This window comes from Embiotoca jacksoni, unplaced genomic scaffold (assembly GCF_022577435.1).
Source record: "Embiotoca jacksoni isolate LCO1_2020_lvr unplaced genomic scaffold, fEmbJac1.0.p SCAF_8, whole genome shotgun sequence".
In the NCBI taxonomy this organism is placed as follows: domain Eukaryota; kingdom Metazoa; phylum Chordata; class Actinopteri; family Embiotocidae; genus Embiotoca; species Embiotoca jacksoni.
The window spans coordinates 17,879,778-17,906,169 of record NW_027185436.1 but is presented as its reverse complement, the minus strand read 5'-3'; the positions used below and the strand labels follow the sequence as shown (position 1 = coordinate 17,906,169).

Here is a 26,392-nt window from a genome sequence, read left to right as displayed (position 1 = left end):
TTCCCCAAGACTGCGTCCACCTAAGTGCAAAACAATGATCATAAATGCAAAAATCTACAATTCAGATTTATAGAAGAGGCTCAATGGTTTGATCGGTTAAAATCACAATTTAATCAGGGCTTGAGCACAATTCCACTTTAGAACTGGTGAAGTAATTTATTAGCTCCAGCATTCAGTAAATCTATTATACAAGTTTGACATTGAAGAGTATTGTGATTGTTTAATTAAACATTTGCTTTTTTATTCCTTTAAACAACTTTTAAATTGCTGGGAAATAAATAAAAACAGACACAATTAGTAATCTGAAATAAGTTTGTGAACCTGATTATTATAAAAATGTTTTCTGTTATGAGGATATAAGTTACAACTGTTGTTTTATTAATGAGCATGTTGTGAAAATTTTAAATGCAATACCGCATAACATGACATTGGCACAAGTGGAATCTATGGCCTCTTCTTTCCCTTTCCTATCACTCCATTCATTAAGCTGATTCAAACTGTCCACCAACATTTGCTTCGTTGTTCAAGCTGTCGTTCATCACAAAACCCTTTGGATGAAGAGGTGGGCTTCGTTCAGACGCTGGGTCGGTGCCGACCGAAGGAGACACATCGTACAAGAGGTCAACAGAGGTGCTGTAAAAACATACAGTGATGAGGAGGAGGAGGAGGAGGAGGGAGATGGTGTGTGCTGCATTGGTGGAGGAAGTGCTTTAGTGGTACTAAAGTATCAATACAGCAATGTAAAATAGTTCAAAGTAAAAGTCATGCATTGATCTCAGTAAAATAAAAATTGCCCTTGTGACTGAGGCTGCATTTTAATGACATTATTGTATTTGAGAATATCCATCAGTGTTTAAAAAGTCTTTTACTGTTGTAGTTGGAGGAGGTGGAACTAGTTTTAACTACTTTACATTTAGGTAGACGAGTCCAGCGGTTCCCAAAATGGGGGTCAAGCCCCTCCAAAAGATCACAAGATGAATATAATCTAACAGGGTAGGAATGAAGTAACAACAATGGGCCTTCAATATATCCCTCTGATTCCTTGTAGTTGGAAGGGTCAAATAAATGTCAGGGAGTAAAATTACTAAAATTAAAATTGAAACGTGGAGTACAAAGTCATCGAAATATTCAGGTAAACGAGTACCTCAAACATTTAGTTTATTTTCGCCTGTGCTGCGACTGATCGGAGGTATGATGATGAGGCGTGTTGACACGTGACACTGCAGGTATATAAAAGCTGTACAGGCTGATAGAGCGAGAGGAGATAGAAGTAAGGATTGCTACTAACCATCAGTTTCATTGAGTGTCTTCTCTAAAGTAAACAGTCATTTGCAGCATGTTATTTCTGCAGGCTCGTCGGAATCTCAGCTGGCAGAGGGCGGCGATGCAGATCAGGCAGCAGAAGCTGAGAGGTCACAAGATGTCAAGATCTACATCCCGTACGAGTCAGCTGAACTCTGCATCACTCAGGTAAAACAAAGAACATAATCTCAGGAAAGCAGCTCAGAACAAATACTGCATCTCACACAGCAACAGTAGAATCTGTTTTCTACCACCAGACGAAACATCCAACTCCTCACTGCAGACCAGCATGTCAGATAAAATATCTTCTGTTATCGTACAAAACAGTGAGCAATATTTTCAGAAGTGTGACTCATTGCTGTGTCCACTCCTTCAGAGAGAGGGCATGCAGACACACAATGAAGTCCCTGTCAGACACTGTTGTGTTCTCACTCACACTCACATGGCTGCCCTGCTGCTGCTGCTGCTGTGGTCCTCGAAGGCATCTGATGATATCTGAGGTCTGTTATTGTGTGTGTGTGTGTGTGTGTGTGTGTGTGTGTGTGTGTGTGTGTGTGTGTGTGTGTGTGTGTGTACTTTAACAAACAGATTGCTGAAGACATGGAAGCCATGAAGAAGAGACACCTTGAGATGGTCCAGGATCTGGAGGAGAACTTCCTTATCACAGCCCGGGAGAACCAGGTGAAGAGGTGTGTTTGTGTCTGGTGTGAGCGCACGTGCAACATAATGATGATGCAAATTATTTTTTGTTTTCAGGAATGGACCGTGCAGAAGATCAGATCGTATTACCAGAACAAGTTAAACACTCTGCGGAGAATCCTGGACCTCTACCAGGAGAAAGTGGAGAGGAAGAAGAATGACTGGGAGAAAAAAGTTGCAGTGAGTCATTCATAAGTCTGTTTATCTCCACTGTGTCTTTATCTCAAACACAACTAACTTCCTGCCCTTGTGTCTCCTGTTTTTTTCTTGCATATTTTCCTGCAGCTTTCTTGCTGTGCACTTTTTTAAGCCTTTGAATGAACTCATCTTTCTTGTTCGTGCACATATTGTATGCCACATTGCTGTAAGCACAATTATTCACTGTATATCTGTATGTATGTATGTATGAAATATCTCTCCTCGCCTGGTCCTGTTTGTGGCCTAGGGCTTGACAGCACAAAACAAGCAGCTGCTGGAGGAGCACAGAGCCGAGAGGCGGAGGAGTAAAGACGAGGCCCAGCAGTGGAACAGAGAAAAGGTTGCAAAGCAAGCTGGCGGGCCTCCTAGCTTCTTACAGCATGCCATCTTTCTTAAGAAGCAAAGCACATTCTTGTGGCCATAGAACACGCAACTTTTATTCATTACTACACAATTATCAGACCAACTTTGTTTGTGTCTTTCTGTCAGAGCAAAATGCTGGAACTGTTCTCCAACCGGCTGGATGTCCTGCACAACCACCAGGCTTCCAGTGAGTTGAGTTTCATACGTTCATATTTAAATTACTGACCATAAATACCTTTAATAATGCCATGTTATTTTGAACAGCATTGCAGGAGCTCCAGATGGCCAGACAAGAAATAGGAAAAGTCCAAGAAATGTTGATGGTGTCGCCACAGGAGCAGCCGGAAGCTGCAGGTGAAGGTGAAAGCTCAGAGAACAAAGGACTTTCAGCACAACAACCAACTGAGGTGGGTTGGAGTGAAGTTACCTCGTCAGTCAACTGTTCGTATCAGGGATGCAAGATCTACGGTCACAAACCCATCACTACCTGTCACTAATGTGTGACAGTTAATAAAAATCCCCAAAGATCTGATATCACAACTGTTTGAAACTACACTCACCTTTACTGCAGAGACGACAGCAAGAAGTTTGAGAGGTTGATATCTCAAAACCTATAAAACCAAAACCCAGTGCATGGCTTAATACCTGGAACTAAGACACAAAATGTTGTTTATTTCTCATTTGGTTTGTCTTTTTAATTCTGTTGGATTGACCCTTCAACTTGGTTCTATATCCAGACTTGCAGTGGCTCAGATCGGCCGCTGGAGGGGGCTCAAGCCCGTCTAGAGGAACTAAAGGAAAGTCTGTACCAGCGGGAGAGGGAGATCACTGAGCTGCTGGAGGCAGAGAGGAGTCCCATCCCATCTGTCCCTCCTCCTCCCTGCAGCGTGCTGCTTCCTGCTGTCATACACAAGGTGCTGCTCAGATATTGAGCAATGTGGAAACCAAATACCATATATCTGCACCTCGAGTTATTTTAAGAATGAATCATTTTAAGTATCCTGAAGTATATCTTAAGCATCTGTTTTGAACCCTGGTTATGTGGCTGTTGAATTGATACCATACCATTTTTTTTCTAGGCTCATGCAGTTTGCAGTGCAGTGGCTGAGAGTAGAGCTCTTCTGGACCAAATGATTGAGGACAATCGAGCTGCTCTGGTCGAAGCCAGAGACAGATTGGACCGTCTGCAGATGACTAAAAAAGACTGTACTGACAGCGAGAAGGCTGCTGACCAGGAGGGGTTAGAGATCATGGAAACATTTTGCAAAAATAAACAACATATGGTTTCTTAATGGTTGGAACAACCACTTACTTTTGAAATGGCAGGATAAATTGAACTACCTTTTACTTTCTTTTACTTTCCGAAATTCATACTTGTGTAAATGCTGATTTTCTTTACAGGTCAGAGTCAGACTTGTCTTTCCTACAAGAAACTGTAAGGGACTATGAGGTCTGTCAAATTGCTTTACACTGCATCAGAAACGGAGAATGCCCTGTAATGAATGGTAAATGCATCTCTTTAGTGCAACCAATAATGAGAAATGAATGACTATAATCACATTACATGCATTCTGCAGCCCTGTTGTGTAATAGTAACATGACAACACCTGTATTTTTTTGTGTCAGCACTAAATGCTCCCTGAGTGTCAGATGCACCAGAGGTTAAAAGTTCTTCTCTGCTCAAACTGTGCAATCTCAGAACTGGAGGACATCCTGGAACATGGGACAGTCCAGACCACAGGCGGAGTTAAGAGTGTCGGTCAGCAGCTTCTCCTGCTGCAGGATCAGGTTAGCTTGTGATCACACAGTACTCGGGTCAGATCTGATCTGTCCTACAAAAACTTTTGGGCAGGAATTCAAACACAGAAATGACAACCTCAAAGCACTAATGCCTGCAATACATGTTTTCATGTACTGCACTATCACAGTTGTGTGTTGTCATGTTTTTATCTCAAGCTGAAGCAAGAAAAAGAAGAGAAAAAGAAAATAATTGATAACTACACTTCAGAAAGGACAATGAGGAAGAAATATTACAACATAGTTGAAGACATGAAAGGTATACTGATGCACCACATTTGTTGGTCTGTTCACAGTTTAAGTATTACTATTTTGAGGTTTCACATAATTGTTTTTTCTCTTCAGGTAAAATTAGAGTGTTCTGTCGGATTCGACCAGTGTGCCAAACCGAAGCTGCGCAGGGAGGGGCCATTGTTGTGGATAAATCAGACGAGTACTCTGTCACCGTGGAAACCCCTCGCGGGCCGAGGGAGTTTCAGTTTGACAAGGTGTTCAATGCTGAAGCCTCACAGGAGGACTTGTTTCATGACAGCAACAGGTGAGGGTGATGATGCTTCTCAATCAGCTAACATGCTGGATAGTCTTCACAGATGTACCATGACAAAGGCCCCAAATGAGTATCTTTTAACCCACTACTAATTTACAAAGCAGTTTTTCAAATTGTAAAGTACAAATTTGTGCTAGTATAACCTAACTTAAGACAAGGTTATGACACTGATGGAGGTCTCTGAGGTGCCTGTACACAGAGATCTACACATATTTTATGATGTCGGCTCAGACGCTCAAAAATACTTTTCCCCACAGGCTGATTCAGTCGGCTATCGATGGTTACAATGTTTGTATCTTTGCGTATGGCCAGACGGGCTCAGGAAAGACCTTCACTATGGTGGGTGACAAGGAACAGAAGAACCCCGGGATCATGCCGAGATCCTTTACTGCCATATTTGATATCGTGCAGGACAACAGCTCTAAATTCGACTTCAAGGTAGCAGACAGTATATCACCACTGTAGTTCCACCTTGTTTGGGAGAGGAAAGATCTTTTTACGAGGAGCTTTTATCAGCCATTTCCTCTTGTCTCACTTCCCTTTCCCCCTCTCCTCTTCCTCCTTCCTGTGCGTCTTCATCCTTCGAGCTCAGGTTTCGGCCTATATGCTGGAGCTGTACAACGACAAGCTGCAGGACCTCTTTGTGGGCCAGGCTGGAGAGGCCCATGCACAGACTCAAGCCCATGGCCAGGCCAGGCGGGTGGAGATCAAGAGAAACAGAAAGGGGGTTGTGTTCGCCCAAGGAGCAGAGACAAAGGAGGCCTCGAGTGCCCAGGAGCTATACGCTCTGTTCCAGCAGGCCTGCGCCAACCGACACATCTCTGCTACCAGTGAGTCCTCTATACTGTGCAGTGCCACTCAGTTCAAACTGGGCCCTGCTAAATGGTTTAGATTAATCGTGTTACTTACAGTCAGTGTGAGGGGATGGCAGCTAGGTACATCATTACTGGACTGGGTGGTGAGTGGCAGAGCAAACAAACTGTGAAACCACATGTATTGTTTTATAGAATCCGAGGAGTAATCAAAAATGAAAATAATAGTCACGGCTCACGTCTCCTGACTCCTGACCTGGCTGTTTGTGAGGTTTATTTGAGAGAAATCTCAACCTGCCACAGCGCAACAAAATCAGTTTATTTTTGTTTGTGTTTACTGTTCAAGAGATGAATATGGAGAGTTCCCGCTCCCATCTCATTGTTGGCATCATGGTGGAGAGCAGTAATCTGACTAACGGGAGTGTGAGCACTGGGAAGCTGAGCCTTGTGGACCTGGCAGGCAGTGAGAGAGCAGCTAAGACAGGTGCCAAGGACCACCAGCTAAAGGTTTGTCCATACAGTGTGTTATGTTTTGATCGGCCCATCAAGTGATCGTAAGGAGGATTAAAAGGATCTGATATTTTTCCGCTTCAAGTTCTCCCATCCTCCTCCCTGGTCTCTGTAGGAGGCCAACTCCATTAACAAGTCTCTGAGCGCTTTGGGCGACGTGATTTCCGCCTTGTCAGCTGAACTGCCTCATGTACCGTACAGGAACAACAAGCTGACACAGGTAATTATACAAAACAGCGACAATATAATTTGATTCAGTTTTTGAAGGAATTTACATTTTTTTGTTTTCAGAAAATGCAAAAATGAACAATAAGCTATTTGTAATTTTTTTTCAACCAAATGCCAGAGCGTGTAATAGACCAGTTGGTTCACCAGAGGTTACCATGTCAGTGCTATGTTTTGCCTCACCTCGAGTGAAAAGTAAAAAGTCTTAAGTTTAGAGGATGTTAGCCACATGGTTAGTTTTAGAAAAGATAATAGTTTGGGTTAAAATGAGCACTTTTACGTAAGTAACATCACGCATGTCACGTAAGTTACTTCACGTACGCATGTCCATTTCGAAAAGGGCCAGAGCCGACTCCATCTGTTGAGAAGACTGAGGTCCTTCAGAGTCTGCAGGACTCTGCTGAGGACATTCCACGACTCTGTGGTGGCGTCGGCCATCTTTTATGCAGTGGTCTGCTGGTGCTGTGCAGGAACAGAGAGGGACAGGAGGAGAATGAACAAGCTGGTCAAAAGGGCCACCTCTGTCCTGGGCAGTCCTCTGGACTCCATGGAGGAGGTGGTTGAGAGGAGGATGTTAGCCAAGCTGACATCAATCATGGACAGCACCTCTCACCCCCTCCATGAGACTGTAGAAGCTTTAAGCAGCTCCTTCAGTAGCAGACTGCTGCACCCTCAGTGCAGGAAGGAGGGCTACCGCAGGTCCTTTGTTCTGACTGTACAACTCCACCCTATAATAATATCGTTGCGCTGTTCATCTCATTTCATTTCATAGCACCGGACATTTTTTTTTTTTCCATTCATCCCAAACTGTATTTATTAATTTTTTTTTTTTTTTTTTTTTTTTTTTGTATATGTAGTCTGTGTGTGTGTATTTTATTCTAAAATAATAATTTTGTATCTATCTTACTTCTTATATCTTATACGTATTTGTAGATTTTGTTATATTGTGTGCACTTTTGGTTTTTTTTCTTGCTGCTGTGATGACCGAATTTCCCCACTGTGCGATTAATAAAGTCAATATTTTATCTTATCTTAATGTAAGTTAAATACATAATCCACACAGATTTTTGCTCTCACAAACTGCAAACACAAACTGGTCTCCCAGCTGAAAGGCCTGTTTGGTCAGTCTAACCACCGTTTGCCTCCATCTTACATGGACTTTATCACTCTTTGTACTTTGTTACATTACCTCTTTTTTTTGGCTCTGGTCATACATGCATGTACCTTTTGCACCCAGGCGAGATAAATCGTGACAGTGACACGGTATCCTTTCCTGGGCTGATGGTGTATTACACACTGTGGCGTGATAGCAGGCTGGATTTCTTATGAGTGGTGATGAACTGTATGCAGGTCTGTCAAACTGTGCTTCTCGTCTCTCTCTCAGGTGATGCAGGACTCGTTGGGTGGAAATGCCAAAACCCTTATGATTGTCAACGTCTCTCCTTCAGAATGCAATCTTGATGAGACTCTCACATCTCTCATGTGAGCAACACATACAGAGAAGTTCATCTTTTCATTCATTTGTGTGGAAACAAAGTAATCTGAACTTCTTGAACCTTCCAGCTATGCAACAAGAGTGAAGGCAATAACCAACAATGCTCAGAGGAATGTGGAGAGCAAAGAGATCGCCCAGCTGAAAGAGGTGATCACGCACGCACAGTCAGTCGTGCCAAATCTCGTCTATATTTAGAATTGAGTACAATTAATTTGGTCTACCACACTGAAGCAGTCACACTTAATTCTGTTCTTGTTTTTTAATTCCTGTTAGGTGATCATGAAGCTGAGATCTGGACAGGCAGTGGAAGAGGAGGATGCTTGAACGGTACTGTATCGCACATTGTGCATAATTGTCCAGTAAAGTGGTTTAAGAACTGACATATATTTAGAGTTATTTAAATATTCACATGGAGGGAGGGATGACATCACAATGGGGACAATGGGGTTGCTCTCTGTTAATGGGGGCTGCCTGCCTGGATCTATAGAACGAGGCCTCCACACCACAAAGGGGCCCACGTGTAACTGAAGAGGCAAGTCGGAAGTCAGTCGGTCATTGAGTTTGCCCTTGATTTGTAAGTGGTAGAAGGCAATACTGTGGCCCATTAGAGATTAAGTGTCCCTGGCCCATGATTTGTTTCTATACTCTTGAGGGCTCAGATCCCCAGATGGCTGGGAATGGAAACTTGCTATCACACAATGTCATCTTGTTACTGTTTTTCTTTTTTTCTGACCAGAGATGAGTTCGGTAAAATTTGAATTTAATGACAAAAGGTATAAATACCTGTAAGGATGGCTCAGCTTCAAAGGTGCTAAACTTAGCAGGAAATTTTGTAGATTTGCAAGCATTAATCCATCAAATGCAATAAAACTCTGTGGTTTTATTTCCCCTTAAATGTTGACATTGAACTGTTTCATACATATATCTTAATGGAAAAGATGGCAATTGTTTATTAGAATAGTCACAGAAAGATGGATTCTGGTATTTATTGGCTTCTGTCTCTCTCCAGGCGCAAACTGAAGCAGTCACGGCATCAACAGAAGTTGTTTGAGCCTGGGTGGCATTTTAGTGCTGATGGAGCATAATAGTTTCTATAAGTAGACTGTCTTTTGTCTGCGGTTGGGCTCAGCCTTAAATTTCCAGCATTTTTAATCTACACTGTGGGCCTCTCAGGGAGTCCTCTTTGTTATGCCATATTACAGCCATGATTCCTAGCTTTGCGTGCTATGTTTTATTGGCTGCTTTAGCTTTGAGGCCAATCAGCAAATGTTGACTGTGATTTGTTATTCTTAATGACGGCCATAGTTTAAACTTTCTGTGAGTTCTGTGGACTAGAACAAAGTGAGGGACAAAGACGCAGTGTGCTACAAGAGAACACATGGAGAGGGAACAGGGTTAATGAGTGGGCTGAGGTCTCATCCTCTGGGTGTGTTTGGTTAATTAATCACCACAAACCAATTTGCCGCTGCAAAGGGTTTGTATACATCACAGGTAAACTGGGAATTCTACACTACAATAAATAGCTGCAGGCCTTCTGCCATTATATGACTCGTCTCAGGGCTTTGAAGTCAATCAGAAAGTTACAGTCTTTCTACAGATTTAAGCTTTGAAATAGAAACAAATCTTTTATTGAGCTGGTTAAATAACTGTAAAACTATCCATGGGCAGGAGAATTGAAGAGACATTTTCTAAATTTGATTAAATTAAGAATAAGTTTACTTCCGGTGTTAGTTTATTTATGTCTATTAGTCTATCCATACAACTATTAAGCAAACCAAAACTTCCTGCTCCTCTTCTGTGGAGGTTAATGTAAGTGAAGCCTTGTAAACCAGTGTGGACTGAGCAACACATTTAGGTTTATGACACTTGAATCAAAATAGAAGTGAATTCATCATGCAACACAGAGATTAAGCATGTTTTCTTTTATTTACATATTTCATGTTTTCACAAGGACATTGTTAGAAACTGACATTTTAACTTGTTTTACATGACAAGATTTTAGTGCTTTTATCTGAACTACATTTAATTTTTCTTTAATTACCACATATTGCAGGATATATTTATTTCATTCTTTTCCCTATTTCCTCTCCTTTACTATATTAAAAAAAAAATGATATAGTGTGCTGACATTATCAAGTGATATATATCAGTGACATTTAGTGCTCTGACTTAATCTTTCAAAGATTCTGCATGTGTGCAACCATAAAAAAATAAATAAAAAAAAAAAAAAACTGAATACCTGTGACAGATACGATAGCACACAATTAATGCCAGTGAATTAAGAAAAGAATTCAAGGAATGTGTGTGAACAAAAGTTAAGAAGAATTTACTTCAAAATTACATAACATTAACTAACTCTGGGACAGATGAACCAATTTTAGAAACACAGAAATAAGGATGGATTTTACTCACAAATCACTTGATTTGTCAAAACCCACGGAACAAAAATCTTTAAAAATCCCATTCAGATGTAATAAAAGAAATCTAGAAATAATTTGCTTTGGATAATAATATTTATCTTTTCCACAAAGACTTTAATAGCCATGTATAAAATAATCAAACTTACATCTATTCTTTCTGACTCACCGTAAGACCAGAATTTATGAATAGGCAAATATCGTTGAGCCTGACTTCGCTCGACTGTCGCTCACAGCTTCAGTGTTCGCTGTGATTTTAGTCTGGAAACCCAGTTTGAATGAGGGTTTGCTCAGCCACTCTGAGGGGTGGACAAATCAGCGACCAGCGGTGCTGGCTAAGTGCGATGATGTTGAAGTTAAGCGTTTGTTTCTAAATGTAGCCCCAACTATGGCAGCAGTGGTAGAGTTATATGAGGATTTAACCTCCTGTTGTTCATGTGAAGCAGCTCACTGACCCATTAGTCTGCCTGTAAAATGCAGTTTCAAGGTGGGACCCTGCTTGAAGAGAACATAAGCACTCAGTAGACTTTGTCTTCACAGAAAAAAGTTTTGAAAAGTTGAACATAACTTTCCATTTAAGGACGCCTGACTCCTCTTTTGTTAAACATGTGCTTCTCTGCGTCTTTACATTCAGCTTGTGAAAATAGAACTGCCTGATTTCACTGTCCTCTTCACCTCCCTCACAGATGTCTGTGACTGTTTCTAATCTGCTGTGTGTGGGAGGTCACAGTACTGATGGGCAAAGAGGAGGAGGACGTTCAAAAAAATGGGAGAACTTCTATGTCATAATATCTATTTTGCGTCTTTCCTTTTATGACACTGTCAGCCTTGAAGCTACATTAAGAGGAAGAGGAGCCAGAGAGTGGGGATGTGGACAGGGAGAAGACGAGGACGTTGGGAGGATAAAAGGAATCTAACTGATGAGAAGGTGATTGGAGAAAAATTGAAGCAAGAAGGGGGAGACGAGGGCCGACGAGAACGGAGATGAACCCTGTATGAACACAGTTTGAGGCCTGAAGTGCTGATCACCAATCCGAAACACCCTCTCTCTCCCTCCTTCAGTGTTTAACAGTAACTAATAACTTAAGATAAAAGCTTTTAATGAGGCACTGTTTTTAAGATACTTAAATTTTTAATGTGGTGGGACTGGAAGGCGGAGGGACTCTACCCTTTTAAAGTGGATGCACAGAAGCACTTTGAATGACCCTGTTTCACAATATGGTGTTCAATACAATGAAGTTAGTTCATTTCAGTTCAAACATACATTTCTTATAACTGTAAAAAAACAGTCTTTTTTTTTCTGTGGAAATATGAAGATTAGCCAAAGATGGTGGCAAAAAAATAATAATTAGTATTTGTGTTGTGATGTTCCAAAACATCCACAGAGGGCATCATTTGGGTTTTCAGAGGCTCTAAAATCTCAAGGAGATGGTTATCCTGTATGGACGTGGCTTCATAGTCAGACCAAAATCGGTGCTGAGATCCAGCTCCTGCCCTGGAACATTTTCAATCCGCAGCCCGTGGAGCAGCGTGGTGAGAAAGACAAACATCTCCAAACGTGCAAATCCGTCACCAAGACAGCGTCTCTTCCCCATGCCGAAGATGAGAACCTTCTCCGTCAGGTCCTTGATGAGGAGCCCTGACGGACACAGGAAGCGCTCCGGTCTAAATGTGTCCGGATCACTCCAAAGATCACTGGGACAGAGCGAAAAAACATGAAGGTTCAGAGGGAAAAACGTGAAGTTAAATACAGCACTAAAGCAGAGAAGTATATTCTTATAACCTGAAGAGAGGACACTGAAAGAGACAGGCACATTTCACAACCTGATACAACAGCATGTTTTCTGAGAACCAAATTCCAACTCATTGTGCAGTGTTTTTGCTTGTGGCTACTCACACATCGTGATTGACTTGATACTGGTTAATGAAGACACATGTGTCTTTGGGAATAAAGTATCCATTCAGGGTGATGTTTCTCGTGGTGCTGAGGGGGGGGAACAACAGAGGGAAGTTTTAACAACAGTTGTTAGAGGTGTAAGAAAATATCAATACACTTGAGTATTGCAATGTTTTGTGACATTACATCGGTTCTCAAAAACACTGTATAAATTTTCCCTTAATAGTTTACGTGCAAAGATTCATGGCAGACAGTTGTTTGTTTTGTGTTGTGGTTAATCCTCCAAGAGCAAGATGTGTTGTGCAGTGTTGCAATCTATCTTTAAACTTTTCCACTTATGGTAACAACGTAAACTGAGACAGGAAGTAGAGTATACTATGAACGTTTTCCAAAAGGCTTGTGCTTTATCGGATCAACGGGAGGGACACTCCACCTGTGATTGATTGTTATGAAGTGGAAGGATCGGGGTTAGGGACCAGTTGACTGACAGTGAAGCAACCAATCACAGCAGCGTAGAGTTTAGAGTCCATGTCCCTCCAGCTGATCCAGTCGAGCACCAACCCGTTCTAAAATTGGATTTAAAAAAATTGCAATATATCGCCTCACTTACAGTATGACAATATCACAATATATTGAATCATAACTCATACTGTAGGATATGTATCGTATCACCAGATTCTTGCCAGCACACAGCTTTAAAGACAATATCTACACGGAGAACGTGAATGTGCTGCAAATAAAATGTGTATCATACCAGTGAGGTATGGTGAAAGGGACATATGAGGCATGACGGAACACTTCATAGATGAACGCCTCCGTGAACGGCATTTTGGGCTTGTCTGAAAACCTGGGCATCCTCGCTGCGCCGATGTGGTCATCTTCAGAAAAAGATACACCAAAAATCAAATTAAACCAGACCCAAAATAAATTGGCAACCGAGTTGTTTTACAATTCCAAAGTGAGAGTTTTCGCTGCTCTGTACAGATCTTAACAATAGGCAAACTTTTACGCTCCTGAAGCTAAAGCTAAAGATTAACATTAAATCAATATTCAGTTTGTAATCACTAGTTTTCATTATAAACTTCCAAACTCAAATGTTCCCCGTCTGCTAAATTTAGCAGCACTTCAGTTCGTTATCTATTGAAAGAGCTGAGTTGTGTTTCCTATGAGTTTGTAACAATTTAGGAACATGCACTTGGAAAAATAATTACACTGGGAAAGCGTGCTCATCCTGCAGATTCATTTTACTCGAACTGTTGCTGCAGTAATAGTAATGTAAGGTAATGACCCAAACAATACACAATAGAATAAAAGCTTCTCAGTCAATTAACTATATTAATTTCAATTTAATTTAAGTGATAAGTAAGTGAAGAATGATAAACTATGTGTGTTGAATGCCTTGCGTGTTGTTGCCTTTGTGTCTCTCTGGAACACTCTAACCCCTCTCTCGTTAGGATTCATGCTGTCTCCTCTTAGTATCTCTCTCGCTGCCTCTCTCTCTCTCTGTGAAAATGCAACGTGCCTCAGAGCAGACAGCACCAGTTCTGTCAGCCTGCTTCAAAAGTATCTCTGGCGTCAGCAAATTGGACTGATCTTTTGTGAGTTTCTCTGGTGGTAATGTGTCTGTCTGGGAAGGGCACTCGGGTTGGCCATTGTCTGGTTGTTATTATGTTTATTCTGCCTGAAATTTTGATACTACGGATGTCACAGATGTCTGGCTTCTCCTGTGTGTTCAGTCGATCTTTATTCCAGAGATGCACTTCCACCTGTTTGGTTCAGCTTTTTTTTTTTTTTATCCTTTTTAAGTACATAGATTAATAAATATAAGAGTTAAATCTGGCATTTATCTTTATATCTATTCCATATCTCAAGTAATGAGATGTGACGCATTTAAAGTTGGTGTTAGTTTTGCTTTATCAATAATAAACCAGCAACAATTAGCTGATGCTCATTAGTGATGTGATACTTGTAATCATTGATGATCAACTTTCTATTTTTGGATTCTGAGAAACACACTTATTATCGGTCATTCATTAGACCAGGTCCTGGACAGGCTTGCCATTTAGCAAAGCATGAATTATTTCTCTTTTGATAAGAGGCATGCAGCAATTCTCTGTGAGCAGTGAATTCAGCAGTCAGAGTTCCCTCTGTTTCAATTTTCTAGCAAAAATATATAAATAAATAGGAGAAGAGGAAACATTGTGGACAGTAAGGAGGGCATACGTCATGTTAAGACTTAAGTCCATACCTATCTCCTGATGTATTTTGTCCTGCGTGTGAGGAAACTTGATGAGGTACAACAGGCTCCACTGTAAACCAGCAATGATGGTGTCAAATCCTTCAGAAAGTCACAAACAATACAACGGTGGTGAAAAGAGAGCAACCACCGTCCCCTGGGTGATCAATAGATCTTTTTTCACTGCAGACATTTTGACTTTTCACCGAGGGGGAGCACAGGTGTAGGAGGAGGTCCTGCCTTTGTGCATGCTGCTTCAGTGTCACGGTTTACTGGGACACTTAACGGAACTGAACCATTACTACATGAGTGTTTTCCCTTCTGTCTGCGGTGAAAAAGCTCTATTAATGTCGTTACGATAATATGTGAAACTTCCAGTTTGTCTAACCTGCTCCAAAAATGTCTGCGACCGTGTGAATGATTTGAGAGTTGGAGAGCGTGGATGTCTCCTTATTTTCTTCTCTGTCTTCACAAAGTGCAATCAGAGCATCTGTAATGTCCCGGATACAGTTCTGTAACCACACACACGTACAGTACGATTAGGACAGGAAATTTAACATGCATGTAATAGTATTGCTGTCTTTCACTGACACATCAAGCCATCTTTACTAAATATAGGCTGATGGATGATTATGTAGAGGAAGAGCTTCACAATTTAAAAGTAGCAATTATGGAGGAGACAGTCATCAGTTATGGTACGACGCGTGTCCTCCGGTGGGTTGCTAATTCCTAATTAGAGTGCGTGCGAACATTTTAACCACGCTGCACAAGAACAAAGGTCCGTCCCAGGGAACTTGTTTGTTATTTTTATTGCTACAGAAATACTCAGAGCTACTGCTGTATGAGTGCGATGTCACTTTAAATAGGCAACTTACAGACACAACATCAGGCTGTGAAAGATCCATTTTACACTGAAAAGCATCGAATTGTGCAACCCAGCAGAGCTCAAGCAAACAAATAAAGTCCCATCCTGCCAAACAGCAATGGATATTATAATACAGCAACGTGTTGGTAATTCAGCATTACGTTTGCATTTGTTTCCATTTAAACTAAATTCTTGTCTCCAGGTGTATTTGCAGGTCGCTTTACCTTGTCAAAGGTGTTGATGTGTTCCTCAATGCTCCGCTCCATGAATCCGTTCATCCTGCGAATGTGCTGGACCATCATCCTCAGAGACGGACTGAGAAAGTAGCGAAACACTGGAAAGAAATCAGCCAGGTTCCCTGCTGCAAAGATCCTCAGGACCTCGTTGTTGATGTGAACGATTGTGAGAAACTCCTTGTCATTATAGTCATACCTTTTCCCAAAACAGAGAGCGCAGACAACATTTGCCACTGAGGTTACCAGGGGCTTCATTGGATCTATACCTGTCACATTACTGTCCGTTTCCCCTTTGGCAGCTTGTTCCCGAATCACCTCCACCATCTCAGCGGCCTCAGCACAGACGTGTTCCTCCAGGAGGCAGGTGGCCCCGGATCCCCTGGGCTCAGCTTGGGAGAAAGACCTAAGGGCGTTCTTACACAGCTTTTTATGGAGCAGCCATGAAGGTCCATACTTCTCACTGAAGGTCATACTGGTCCCGTTGGCTACAGCAGAAAAGGTGAAAAGGTCAGGTCGCCCCGCAAAAGCTTCTCCCTGACGAACCAACGCCTGTCTGATGGTGGTGTAGCCACTCAGGACAACGACAGTCAAAGAGCCCAGACGCATCTGGAGTGAAGAGATGAACAACTGACTGGATAAATAAGCAAATACATGCCAATGTTTGTTTTTCAGACAGGAACAAAACTTTTGGTACCTTGAAAACATCACCATACTGGAGCCTCAACTTGGTCAGAGAAAGATGCATCTGGTCCCCCATCTGGAGCAGATTCCCGACAAGGGGCCACGGTGTGGGTCCAGGAGGAGGGGGGTATTTTGTGTGGTCCAGCTGGGAGTCATGGTGGAGGTGGAAGAAGGATCTGTGGTTCTTTCGGCCCCTGAGGACCATCAGGAGGAGGGTAAAAAGACACAGAGCAACAGTGACACCAGACACAGAGGCACAAGGGTTCTCCTTGATGGGCAGAGTCCCGAACAGGATGAATCTCATGTTGCAAGTGCAAATGCTGAGAGAGAGAAAGAGACAGACAGAGAGAGAGAGAATTAAAAGATGAAAGTGATACTTGTCTGTAAAAAGTTTTTTTTTTAAAAAAGGTCCCAATTAAGTCCAAATCAAAAAACTGTGGCAGGTACTGTCGGCTGCAATGAACAAACAAAAGAAGCAAAAAAAAAATTTGAAATATTTTAAAAATTCACCTTACAGTGTCCTCTAAAAAAGTAGAGTGTCTGACCCAGTCGGCTGAAAGCAGGGCACAGACCAAAATACTCAGCAGGCAGAAATATGAGTTCTGATCCTTGGGAACTTGTTGATGAGTGCCTAGTTGAAAGTACGGGACGTTCCTCTCAGCAGCCGCCAGGCCCCCTGCAGAGGGAGCTGCTGCCTGCTCACAATAGAGAGACACACATGGCGAGAAACTTGGCTCTGGGTTAAGGACGAGTCCGGCCCTGCCAGCCAGTGCAGCAGCGGCCCAATTGACCGCAGACCGGAACCATACACAACAGGGGCCCCTCCTCTCCAGTTCGTACCGTCCCTAACAAAGCCGGAGGCTGTTTGTTGCAGCACGTGGGTCGGAAATGTAGTTTAAAATGATGTGTTGAGAACGTATTTGAAATTTCTTTTAACAAAACAAAGATTTTCTACAATTACAATCCACCAATTAATACATTTTCAAGTGAGGTCATCTATAATATGGGCAAGTAAAAAAAAAAAAAAAATTTTTTTTTTTTTTTTTAAATTTATTTTATGTTGTTAGTTAAATACAAAATTCTGATTGAATTGCTAGAGTAGTGCAAATTGCTAGAATGTTACCTTAAAGCTTGGTTAAATGTTCCTCTAACTGACTTTTAAAGTAAGTAGTAGAAATATTGCAGGTACAACTTTAAATTCAGGCCTTTACTTGAACAGAAAAAAAAACCTTCTGACATGAGTATGTTTGGATCTGAATGTGTTATCTACCGCTGGTTCACAGGCCTCAGCATTGTTTTATGAACAATGTAATTTCTGTAAAATGTCACAAGGGAGCGCTGTCCATCTGTTTGGGCTGACTTAATGTTCCCCAGTTTTGGCATTAGTTCTGCTTTAGACTGCATTGGCTTATTAATCACATTGATCTCTCAAATGATTGCTGCCAAGCCCTGTAGTTGTGTATAGTTACACTATTGCCAACAATAGCCCTGAAGTTTAAACCTTTGTTACAACATCTGCCATGGAAACACTGATATTTGTGCATTATACTTATCTTATTATTACTTATTACTAATTATTATACTTCAGGTGGATTTGTCTTCTTGCTTAGACAAGGAAACGGCAAAATCATATCATATCAATAACCTAATTTAATACCTGACATATACAGTATATTTGGTTTTCGTAGCCTCTAATTTGAAAGACTTGTGTTTCTCTCTTCAATTCACCTTCTTTCCTTCCTTTCTCTCCTCACTCCTTTTCCCACCTTCCCTCTCATGCCTTCGTGCCTTATTTCCCCCTTTCTTTTCATCCATGACTGCATTACTTCCTACTCCCCAGTTATTTCACTCTCCATCTTTCATTCCCCTCATTCTCCTTTCTTTCTCGCTCTCCATCGCACCGTCAATTTAGCTCAAGCTCAACTGTGGGACACCCAGTGCTGTCGTGCCGTGCGACAGCTCCTTTGACCTGGTAGTCCACATCCTCTCCAGGCCGAGACGGTCCGATCTTGTCATTAGCTCTGGCAGCCACACACTGACTCTGTGGAGCCAGACTGGATGGTGAAGTGTCTACAAGGAGAATGTGTGTTGGAACATTAAAGCATGACCAGGGTTAGAGACCTAACACAACTCAAAACACTTAAAAAGGCATGCGCAAAAAGCTCCACATGTGGCTAAACTAGACAGACTGCTTCTACTAAATGTTAATCAATATGTAATTATTTTAAACAAGCACAAACCTTTGCACAAACTGTTTGACAAATAAAATGTGGACAAATAATGACACAACATTTATACATAACCCAACCTCCTTCCCTTCACAGAAAAAAAAACTGCAAGTCAACCGTTTGACAAAGTAACAACTGTGTGCATTCGTATGGGCAGATGGTTTTCAGATTGTTTTGCAACACTCCCTAAATGCAGTCCTACTGATCTTTTCATTGTTTAACGAGGGTTAATTACAAAGGTTGTGTTGTCCCAGAGGATAATGTCTGTATTTCCAGACAGATCAAAATGGGTGCACTAGACAAAGTTATGTGATTACATTGTTCCTGGGAGACAGCGAAGCAGCAGGAGGCCCCTTATCAAAGCAAACATCTTCCCAATTATGTTTGCTGCCTTGGAGAGGGGCCTATCCAGTCAGTAGGGCTGAACTGATTCACAGACTACAGAAGTAACTCAAGTGTCCATCACTTCAAAAGTCCAGCTATTAGGGCTTGCATGGAATTGCACCACAACAAGTTAATTCACTGAATACACTGAAATGATTCTGCTGTTCTATTTTAAAGGTGTATTGATAATATATAGTCATTGCTATTATATATTATATTATATTTACAGCCTGCAGATTCATATACATATACATATACATATACATATACATATACGTGATACATATTACAAGAATGGCACAGACTACATCAACAGATCTGGAACATTTATCCCATTAAGTAACAATACAACACTGTGAAAATATGCCATTACAAGTAATTTTCTCTTAGGTTATCATGTAATGTCAGTAAAGTGTACTTCAAGTGTCCAAGGTAAAACTATTTACAGGTCAAACAAACACTGTGATTGTTAAATTGGTAATTTATTACTGGAATATGTTTTCCGATACAATAAAGTGGAAGCAGCATTTAACGGATGAAGTTCGATGTTTTCAAATATTTTATAAAGTAGCCTACTTTTTTATTTGTTTGCCCAATTACTCAAATAACTTGTAATATTTGCTCCCAAATAAACAATGTAGTAGACGTTGGTGTCTTAAATGTAGTAGGGTGGAAGAGGGACATTTTTATTTAAGTACAAGTACCCCATTGTTCTTAAGCAGTAGCAAAATGTCCTTGAAACCTATAACATAAAAACATTTCACCTCTGCTCTCCACTAAAAAAATTAGCTGGAAAAAGCAAGTTGTATTTCCTGTCTTCTTCTTACACTACCTGCAACATTTTTGAAAAAGAAACATTTTGTTTGGCTAATTTGAATTTCAAAAACTCGCCTTACCATACTGCTTTTTGTCATATAAACTGGGAGGAGGGTGCGGGGGGTGCGCGTCTGCCTGCCTGCCTGCCTGCCTCGCGGGTCACGTGGGGTAAACTGGGACGGGTTCCGTTTGAATTGCAATTAGGGCGTGCAGGGGGGACCCTCGAAGGACCCGACGAGAGCTCCCGGTGTGACGGTACGTAATGCTGCCGATTTCAGTTTTCTCGCGCCGCAGAGCTGCAGGTATATAAAGAAGCGCGGCGGTCCGCGGTCCACTGACGACGCGAGGAGGCAGGCAGCAGCTGCAGCATGCCAGTGAACGGAGGGGGACTCCACCAGAGCGGAGGCACCCCGTCAGCATCACCCGCAGGTAACTCGACTTTGGAGCCTTATAGAGCGGAAAGCCATTAAACAATGTGTTTTCTAGTGACAGTAAAACTGTTTAATTCTTTTTTTTGTATTATTATTATTATTATTATTATTATTTAACAGAACTACTTACTGTTACAGTTAATATTTGTGTTTGTCCTCAGAGTGACATAAATGTTCAGATATGCTGCAAAACATTTTACTGAACATGTTAGTCAGAAAGCACTGAGCTATTTTTTTTTGGAGCAAAAATAGAAACCACAGCATATTTAAAGCTTAATATTTGTTTAAGACAGAAAGCATGAAAAATGTGCGTAAAACATACAGTGCCATAATCAGTTCTTCTGAAAAACAGAAATAAGAAGTAACTCAAATTAGGTAGCCTATCAAAATAGCATTTATCTGTTGTCAGTGGACTTTTATTATCTCATCTTTAGATACCAAAATTAGAGGAAATGACAGTAAAACAAAACAACACTTGTACATGCTGAGATGTAATATGTGACCGTTTATGTATTTGTGTGTGTTACTTTGTGAGGTTGAGTGTTGTTGTGAGTATCTGTGTATAGAAGGTGAAATATTCTTCAGACTTGTTTCCCACAGCTGCCTAAGTTCCTGATCAAAGTTCTGAAGTCTTTCAGTAAACATGATGAAGCTCACTTCTGGTAGTAATTTGTCCTGACTGTTGTCTTGCTGTTCTCTGACCCTCTCTGTCCAAATGAGGTCCAATCCGCTGTTCAGAGCCAGCCCGACTTTGCGGTGCCAGTCGGGACCCTTGACCGTCTGGTGTTACCCTGCTGCCAGTGCCAGCACCTCATTTGGCACAGTTTCTTTTTACTCCACTATGTGGGGACGGCATCTTATGCACAGGGTTACACAAAAATAACTTTTCTCACTCTGATTAACTTTCACACACATATGCAGTGCAGTGTATGGGTAAACACACATGTATGCACACAAAGGAGCTCCAGTAACACCGGCTTTAATTTGTTTCTTTTTCAGAGGGAAAACATGCCAATATGAACTCTCAGCCGGGCAACGGCCACGAGCAGCAGTCTGGGTGCAACCACCAGGGTTCAAACCAGGACCACAAACCACAGCACGTGGACGGATCAGAGATGAAGGCCCTGCCCACTCCGATCCCAGACCCCCCTATTCTTTACACAAAGGTAAGCTGCACCGAACAGTCAAGCGTCACAAAGTTTACCTATAAGAAACTCAGGATTTAAGAATTTTTGTAGAATATGCAAATCAACTACAGGTGTTATTGGTTGGATTTGGCTCTCAGAAAAATCCATTGCACAATGGAAAAAAAAAAAAAAAAAAAAAAGAGAGAGAAAAATGCCGTTTTTAATTGCTATTTTATTCCCATCCTAATATGTATTATTCATTCTGGTAGGACAAAACATTAATCTTGTCTGTATTTGATCCAGTCAGCCTGTTGATAACAGGTGCAGTTGCCCTGTAATATGGCATTGTGTAGCAGTGTTGTCGTATTGTTTGGTTTATCATATGGTTTATGTCCAAAATTAAACTGAAAATGTGCTCTGTCTGCTTGTAATTAGAGGAAAATGGAAATGTGGTTTTAACAAGATGAATACGGGAAAATAAGGCATGGTAATTACCTGTAACAGCAGTGTGCAGCTACATCCCATAAAAAATATCCGAGCAGGAAAAGCGACTCCTGCTAAATAACAGGGAGCCTGTTATTAATTTAATCTCATTGATGAGAGCTGATACAGTGCGTCTTTAATCTGCTTTTAGACAGCAACCTGGGGAGATACCACTTCAAAGAAAAAAATCTACTTGACGAATATGCGTCTGTTTTCTAATTCTCCTTTGGTATCGCAGTTGTTCATCAACAACAACTGGTATGAGTCCTGCTGCAGAAGAAAGATCCCTGTGTACAATCCCACCACAATGGAGCTGCTGTGTGAAGTGGAGGAGTCCGACTCAGTAAGTATATTATACACCGCCAGTAAATCAGATGTGCTTTATTTTTCTTTTTTTAGACCCGTAGGAGCAAGAATTTGAACATTCAAAGGTGGTGGGAAATCCTATTTTTGAATTGGGTTATACAAATATGTAAAATCTAATATATATAAATAAATCAAATATATAAATAGAATTGACTTGATTTTGGTGACCACCTCCTGAACTCAAACCTCCCATAGGAAGATGTGGACAAGGCGGTAAAGAGTGCCAGAGCTGCCTTCCAGATTGGATCACCATGGCGATCAATGGACGCCTCAGACCGAGGTCGTCTACTTAACAGACTTGCCGACTTAGTGGAGAGAGACCGGCTCCTACTGGCAGTGAGAAACGCACATGCATGCAATAAGTCCTCATTTTAAATATTGCTCCGCTGAAACAACAACAGATTTACTGGCACTTTTGCACTAATTACTGTTTTTTTTTTATAAAATTTCTAGACACTAGAGGCTCTGGACTGCGGCAAAGTGTTCCTCATGGCATATTTTGTAGATTTAATGGCCACAATCAAGACCTTAAGATATTACGCCGGCTGGGCTGACAAGATTCACGGCAAAACCATCCCCGTAGGTGAGCTGTCTTCTGCTCAGTATTGGTCACCACCTCTTTGATCCCGCACAATTTGAAGTGATAGATTTGAAGTGTCTTTCAACATAATAATAAAAGCCAGAGTGGTTTCAGTGCTTTAACGGATCAAGTGTGGGTATTTCTTTTCAGATGGAGAGTATTTTACTTACACACGACATGAGCCCATTGGTGTATGTGGCCAGATAATTCCCGTGAGTAGAAAAATGATATCAATGAATTATCTACATTTCTGTTTGGTTTTGGCCAAACATTAAACACATGAGTTTCACACGTGATGAAAGATGCCAGATCTGCATTCAACCAACAATCAGAGTAAAGAAACAGTGAATTTCAAGTATTTAAACTAGTTGTACCTGAAGTCGAGATAATTGACAACCAGCTGTCACATTTTTATTAAATCACCATCCTATAAATGGTTATAAACAAGCAATTATGAGGTGAAAACTTAGAACTTGAACATTGAATTTTGAAGTGCATTGTGGAACCGGTTCATCATGTTTTTGAACCTACTGACCTACTGTACAGTGGAACTTCCCAGTGATGATGTTTGTGTGGAAGATTGCTCCTGCTCTGTGCTGCGGAAACACTGTGGTCATCAAACCTGCTGAACAGACCCCATTATCAGCTCTGCACATGGCTGCACTCATCAAAGAGGTACTCAAGTTATTACCACAACAATGATATACAGTACATGTGGACAAAAGCAATAAACTTGCTTTCAGAAATGATCCTACATGGCTGTAAAAGTTGAAAGGCTAGTCTAAGATTAGGTCTTGGTTAAAGACGGTGATTTGTTGTGGCTCTCTCTCCATCTGTCTGTGTTCAGGCGGGGTTTCCTCCAGGAGTGGTAAATGTGGTGCCAGGTTATGGTCAGACAGCAGGCTGTGCCATTTCCCACCACATGGACATAGACAAAGTAGCCTTTACCGGATCCACTGCTGTTAGTATCTATTGAAATGAATCCTCATTCTGGTGCCTCTTTTCTGCGGTTTTAATATCACTTCTTCCTGTTAATATCAACTCCTACCAAGTAATGTAACTGTGTATCTCACATTGCTGTCACTGGTTGCCAGGTTGGGAAACTCATCCAGAAGGCAGCAGGTGAAAGCAACCTGAAAAGAGTTACTCTTGAACTCGGTGGAAAAAATCCAAACATCGTCTTTGCAGACTGTGACTGTGAGTATGTGTTGTTGTTTTTTTTTTTACCTCAGACTGTATATACAACTGGGCAGAGCTTCCGGGTCTGAAAAGTGAGGCCAATGCGGAAGTGCCATAAAGTGCAATACCACCAAGGGCCACTAGGGGTTGGCTCCAAAAAGGCTCTGGCTCCATAGACTCTCATTAAACTTCTCCTAGGATTTTAAATCACTAAAGATGTAAGTAAAAATGCAATGAATCTGCATAAGATACAACAAATTAGAGTGTGACACTGTGTCAAAGGAGAAAAATGAAACACCATTAACCCTCAGTGCAGAATGTGGAGCGACTTCCATATTGCTAGCAGGTAAAGAAGCTCAAACATACTGCTTGGTACATGTTATGTCCCACTCCTGGTCAAAACTAGTATCGAACTGAGATTATGATGTACAACCCGTCTTAGTTCCTGCCAACAGTCTAGTTGCAGCTTTTTAGACTCTATGTGTTTGTGTCTGTGTTGCAGTAGAGCACGCGGTGGAGCAGGCCCACAGCGGTCTGTTCTTCAACCAGGGCCAGTGCTGCCTGGCTGGATCCAGGGTGTTTGTCGAGGAACCAATCTACGAGACGTTTGTCTGCCGCAGTGTAGAGAGGGCCAGATCCAAAGTCCTGGGAAACCCACTCCTCCCAGGGGTGGATCAGGGGCCGCAGGTATCCTTTAACTCAGCAGGTCAAACTGAGGGAGGGAGAGAGAGGCACAATAATGAGAGCTGCTGTTTGCTGTTTTCTGCAGATTGACCAGAAGCAGTTTGATAAAATAATGGAGCTGGTCGAGAGCGGGAAGAGAGAGGGAGCTACGCTGGAGTGTGGCGGGTCTGCATGGGGTCAGCAGGGACTTTTCATCCAACCCACCATCTTCTCAAATGTCACAGACGATATGCGCATCGCCAAAGAAGAGGTAGGCACGATAAAACGCATTACACTGTGTCTTTATTCTAAGACTGTTCTGAATTTTCTCTTCCTCTTCATTCTTGTCACCGTGTTTCCTGACCGTCCTCGCTCAGATTTTTGGTCCAGTGCAACAGATCATGTGTTTTCGGAGTGTCGGTGAAGTGATCCAGAGAGCCAACGCTACTCACTACGGCCTGGCAGCAGGAGTGTTTACCAACGACATCAGCAAAGCCCTTACAGTCTCTTCTGCTCTGCAGGCTGGCACAGTCTGGTATGAATCAAATCCTCCTGCAGTGTCTGCACAAATTTATCACAGAAGTCTTGTTGGAATATTTCATATTATTTTAATACAAAATAGTGAATTCCATTCCAAAAAGTAGTGTTAAATAGCCTTTGATTGTCACATAATGAGGTGAAAATGATGCTGCTTTGTTTGCAGGGTGAACTGCTACAATGCCATGAGTGCTCAGTGTCCGTTTGGTGGCTTCAAGATGTCCGGGAATGGGAGGGAACTGTGAGTGATACCATTGTACAATCTTTGTGGTAATAGCCCTTTGTACTTGCTGTATTTATGTGCACCTCCAAGCTACATATAGGTCAGTAATTTGGTCCTCGTAACATTGCAACTTTACTGCTAAATGTTAACATAATGTGAGGAAACATAAGCACTTTTCCCCCTACGTAATCAGTGGTGCTTTTTTTATTTTTTATTTCAGGGGTGAATATGCTCTTCAGGAGTACACAGAGGTCAAGGCAGTCACCATCAAAATCTCACAGAAGAACTCATAATACTGTTGGATGGACTTTTCCTGTCTTTTAAAATCCCCTCCTCATAGCTTCAGATCCTCCACAGACATTTTCGAGTAATTGTGTTGCCCTTGGATGTTTTGAAGACGTGTCAGTTACCTGTCACTTCATGAACATTTATTCCTGCCGTCTCTGCTAAGAAATCCCCTATTTTTATAATAATGTGTCACCGTTACACCCTTTTCTCTTGATATTAATGTGATAATGCTCATTTATCCATGTTCCTCTAGTGTACAGGTTAGTGGACAGAATGTTCTCTATAGTGGTGAGTCTGTTTTTGTTCAGAGGTAACAACTTAAATAATATTTTGTCAGAAATCAAATATTTTAATAGGTGTCATACAAAAATAGAAAGTCAATTTACAAACTATTTACAGGGATTTTCAAATGAAATCAATAAAAGGGAGTGGCCCATATTGACAACCAAAAAGCCGTTTATATGATCGATAACACTTCTTGCTATAAGTCTGTATTGCTTATAAGCCTGTTGTGCCATCATTTTTGTTGATATTTTTGCTGTTGTAACAGTAATTTCTGTATCTTTAAACAAATTCCCACTACAATAATTTTTCTGGCATTAACTAGAATCCATTCATAAATTAGCATGTCTAAAGTTCTTATTTGAATGCTTTTCAATTATCCAATAAAATTATTACAAATAATTTTGTTTGTTTACTTTCTTGAATTGATATGTCCACAACTTTGAATGTGCACATATAATTTTAAAAAGATATCATTACATTTAACCAACAAAAAACTCTATAATTATTCCAGTGACCTCCATG

At 41.3% G+C, this 26,392-nt stretch overlaps 4 protein-coding genes across 4 annotated transcripts; 3 read left to right on the top strand and 1 right to left on the bottom strand.

The window, feature by feature from the left end:
- The first annotated feature begins 1,902 nt into the window (after positions 1–1,902).
- On the top strand, positions 1,903–3,494 carry LOC138191647 (BICD family-like cargo adapter 1). The gene is made up of 6 exons (XM_069138565.1): positions 1,903–1,983; positions 2,059–2,181; positions 2,447–2,539; positions 2,689–2,749; positions 2,827–2,969; positions 3,300–3,494. Exons 1-6 carry the CDS (start codon positions 1,903–1,905, stop codon positions 3,492–3,494), a joined length of 696 nt encoding a protein of 231 aa, XP_068994666.1.
- A 489-nt stretch (positions 3,495–3,983) lies between these two features.
- LOC138191662 (uncharacterized) lies at positions 3,984–11,304 on the top strand. Its single transcript, XM_069138583.1, has 12 exons — positions 3,984–4,067; positions 4,262–4,350; positions 4,519–4,618; positions 4,705–4,897; positions 5,164–5,344; positions 5,499–5,736; positions 6,065–6,225; positions 6,344–6,448; positions 7,838–7,935; positions 8,017–8,095; positions 8,222–8,275; positions 11,192–11,304. The coding sequence occupies exons 1-11, from the start codon at positions 4,061–4,063 to the stop codon at positions 8,270–8,272; spliced, it is 1,302 nt and encodes a 433-aa protein (XP_068994684.1). The 5' UTR covers positions 3,984–4,060; the 3' UTR covers positions 8,273–8,275; positions 11,192–11,304.
- Positions 11,305–11,632: 328 nt separating this feature from the next.
- On the bottom strand, positions 11,633–16,950 carry cyp1d1 (cytochrome P450, family 1, subfamily D, polypeptide 1). Its single transcript, XM_069138582.1, has 8 exons — positions 16,791–16,950; positions 16,294–16,600; positions 15,588–16,205; positions 14,887–15,010; positions 14,511–14,600; positions 13,017–13,140; positions 12,263–12,349; positions 11,633–12,060 (listed from the first exon to the last, which is right to left on the bottom strand). The coding sequence occupies exons 2-8, from the start codon at positions 16,582–16,584 to the stop codon at positions 11,778–11,780; spliced, it is 1,617 nt and encodes a 538-aa protein (XP_068994683.1). The 5' UTR covers positions 16,585–16,600; positions 16,791–16,950; the 3' UTR covers positions 11,633–11,777.
- A 3,019-nt stretch (positions 16,951–19,969) lies between these two features.
- On the top strand, positions 19,970–26,251 carry LOC138191660 (aldehyde dehydrogenase 1A1-like). The gene is made up of 14 exons (XM_069138581.1): positions 19,970–20,137; positions 21,139–21,305; positions 21,988–22,092; positions 22,311–22,451; positions 22,569–22,698; positions 22,846–22,907; positions 23,242–23,370; positions 23,543–23,656; positions 23,790–23,892; positions 24,377–24,561; positions 24,644–24,808; positions 24,915–25,072; positions 25,241–25,315; positions 25,518–26,251. The coding sequence occupies exons 1-14, from the start codon at positions 20,077–20,079 to the stop codon at positions 25,588–25,590; spliced, it is 1,668 nt and encodes a 555-aa protein (XP_068994682.1). The 5' UTR covers positions 19,970–20,076; the 3' UTR covers positions 25,591–26,251.
- Positions 26,252–26,392: the final 141 nt, after the last annotated feature.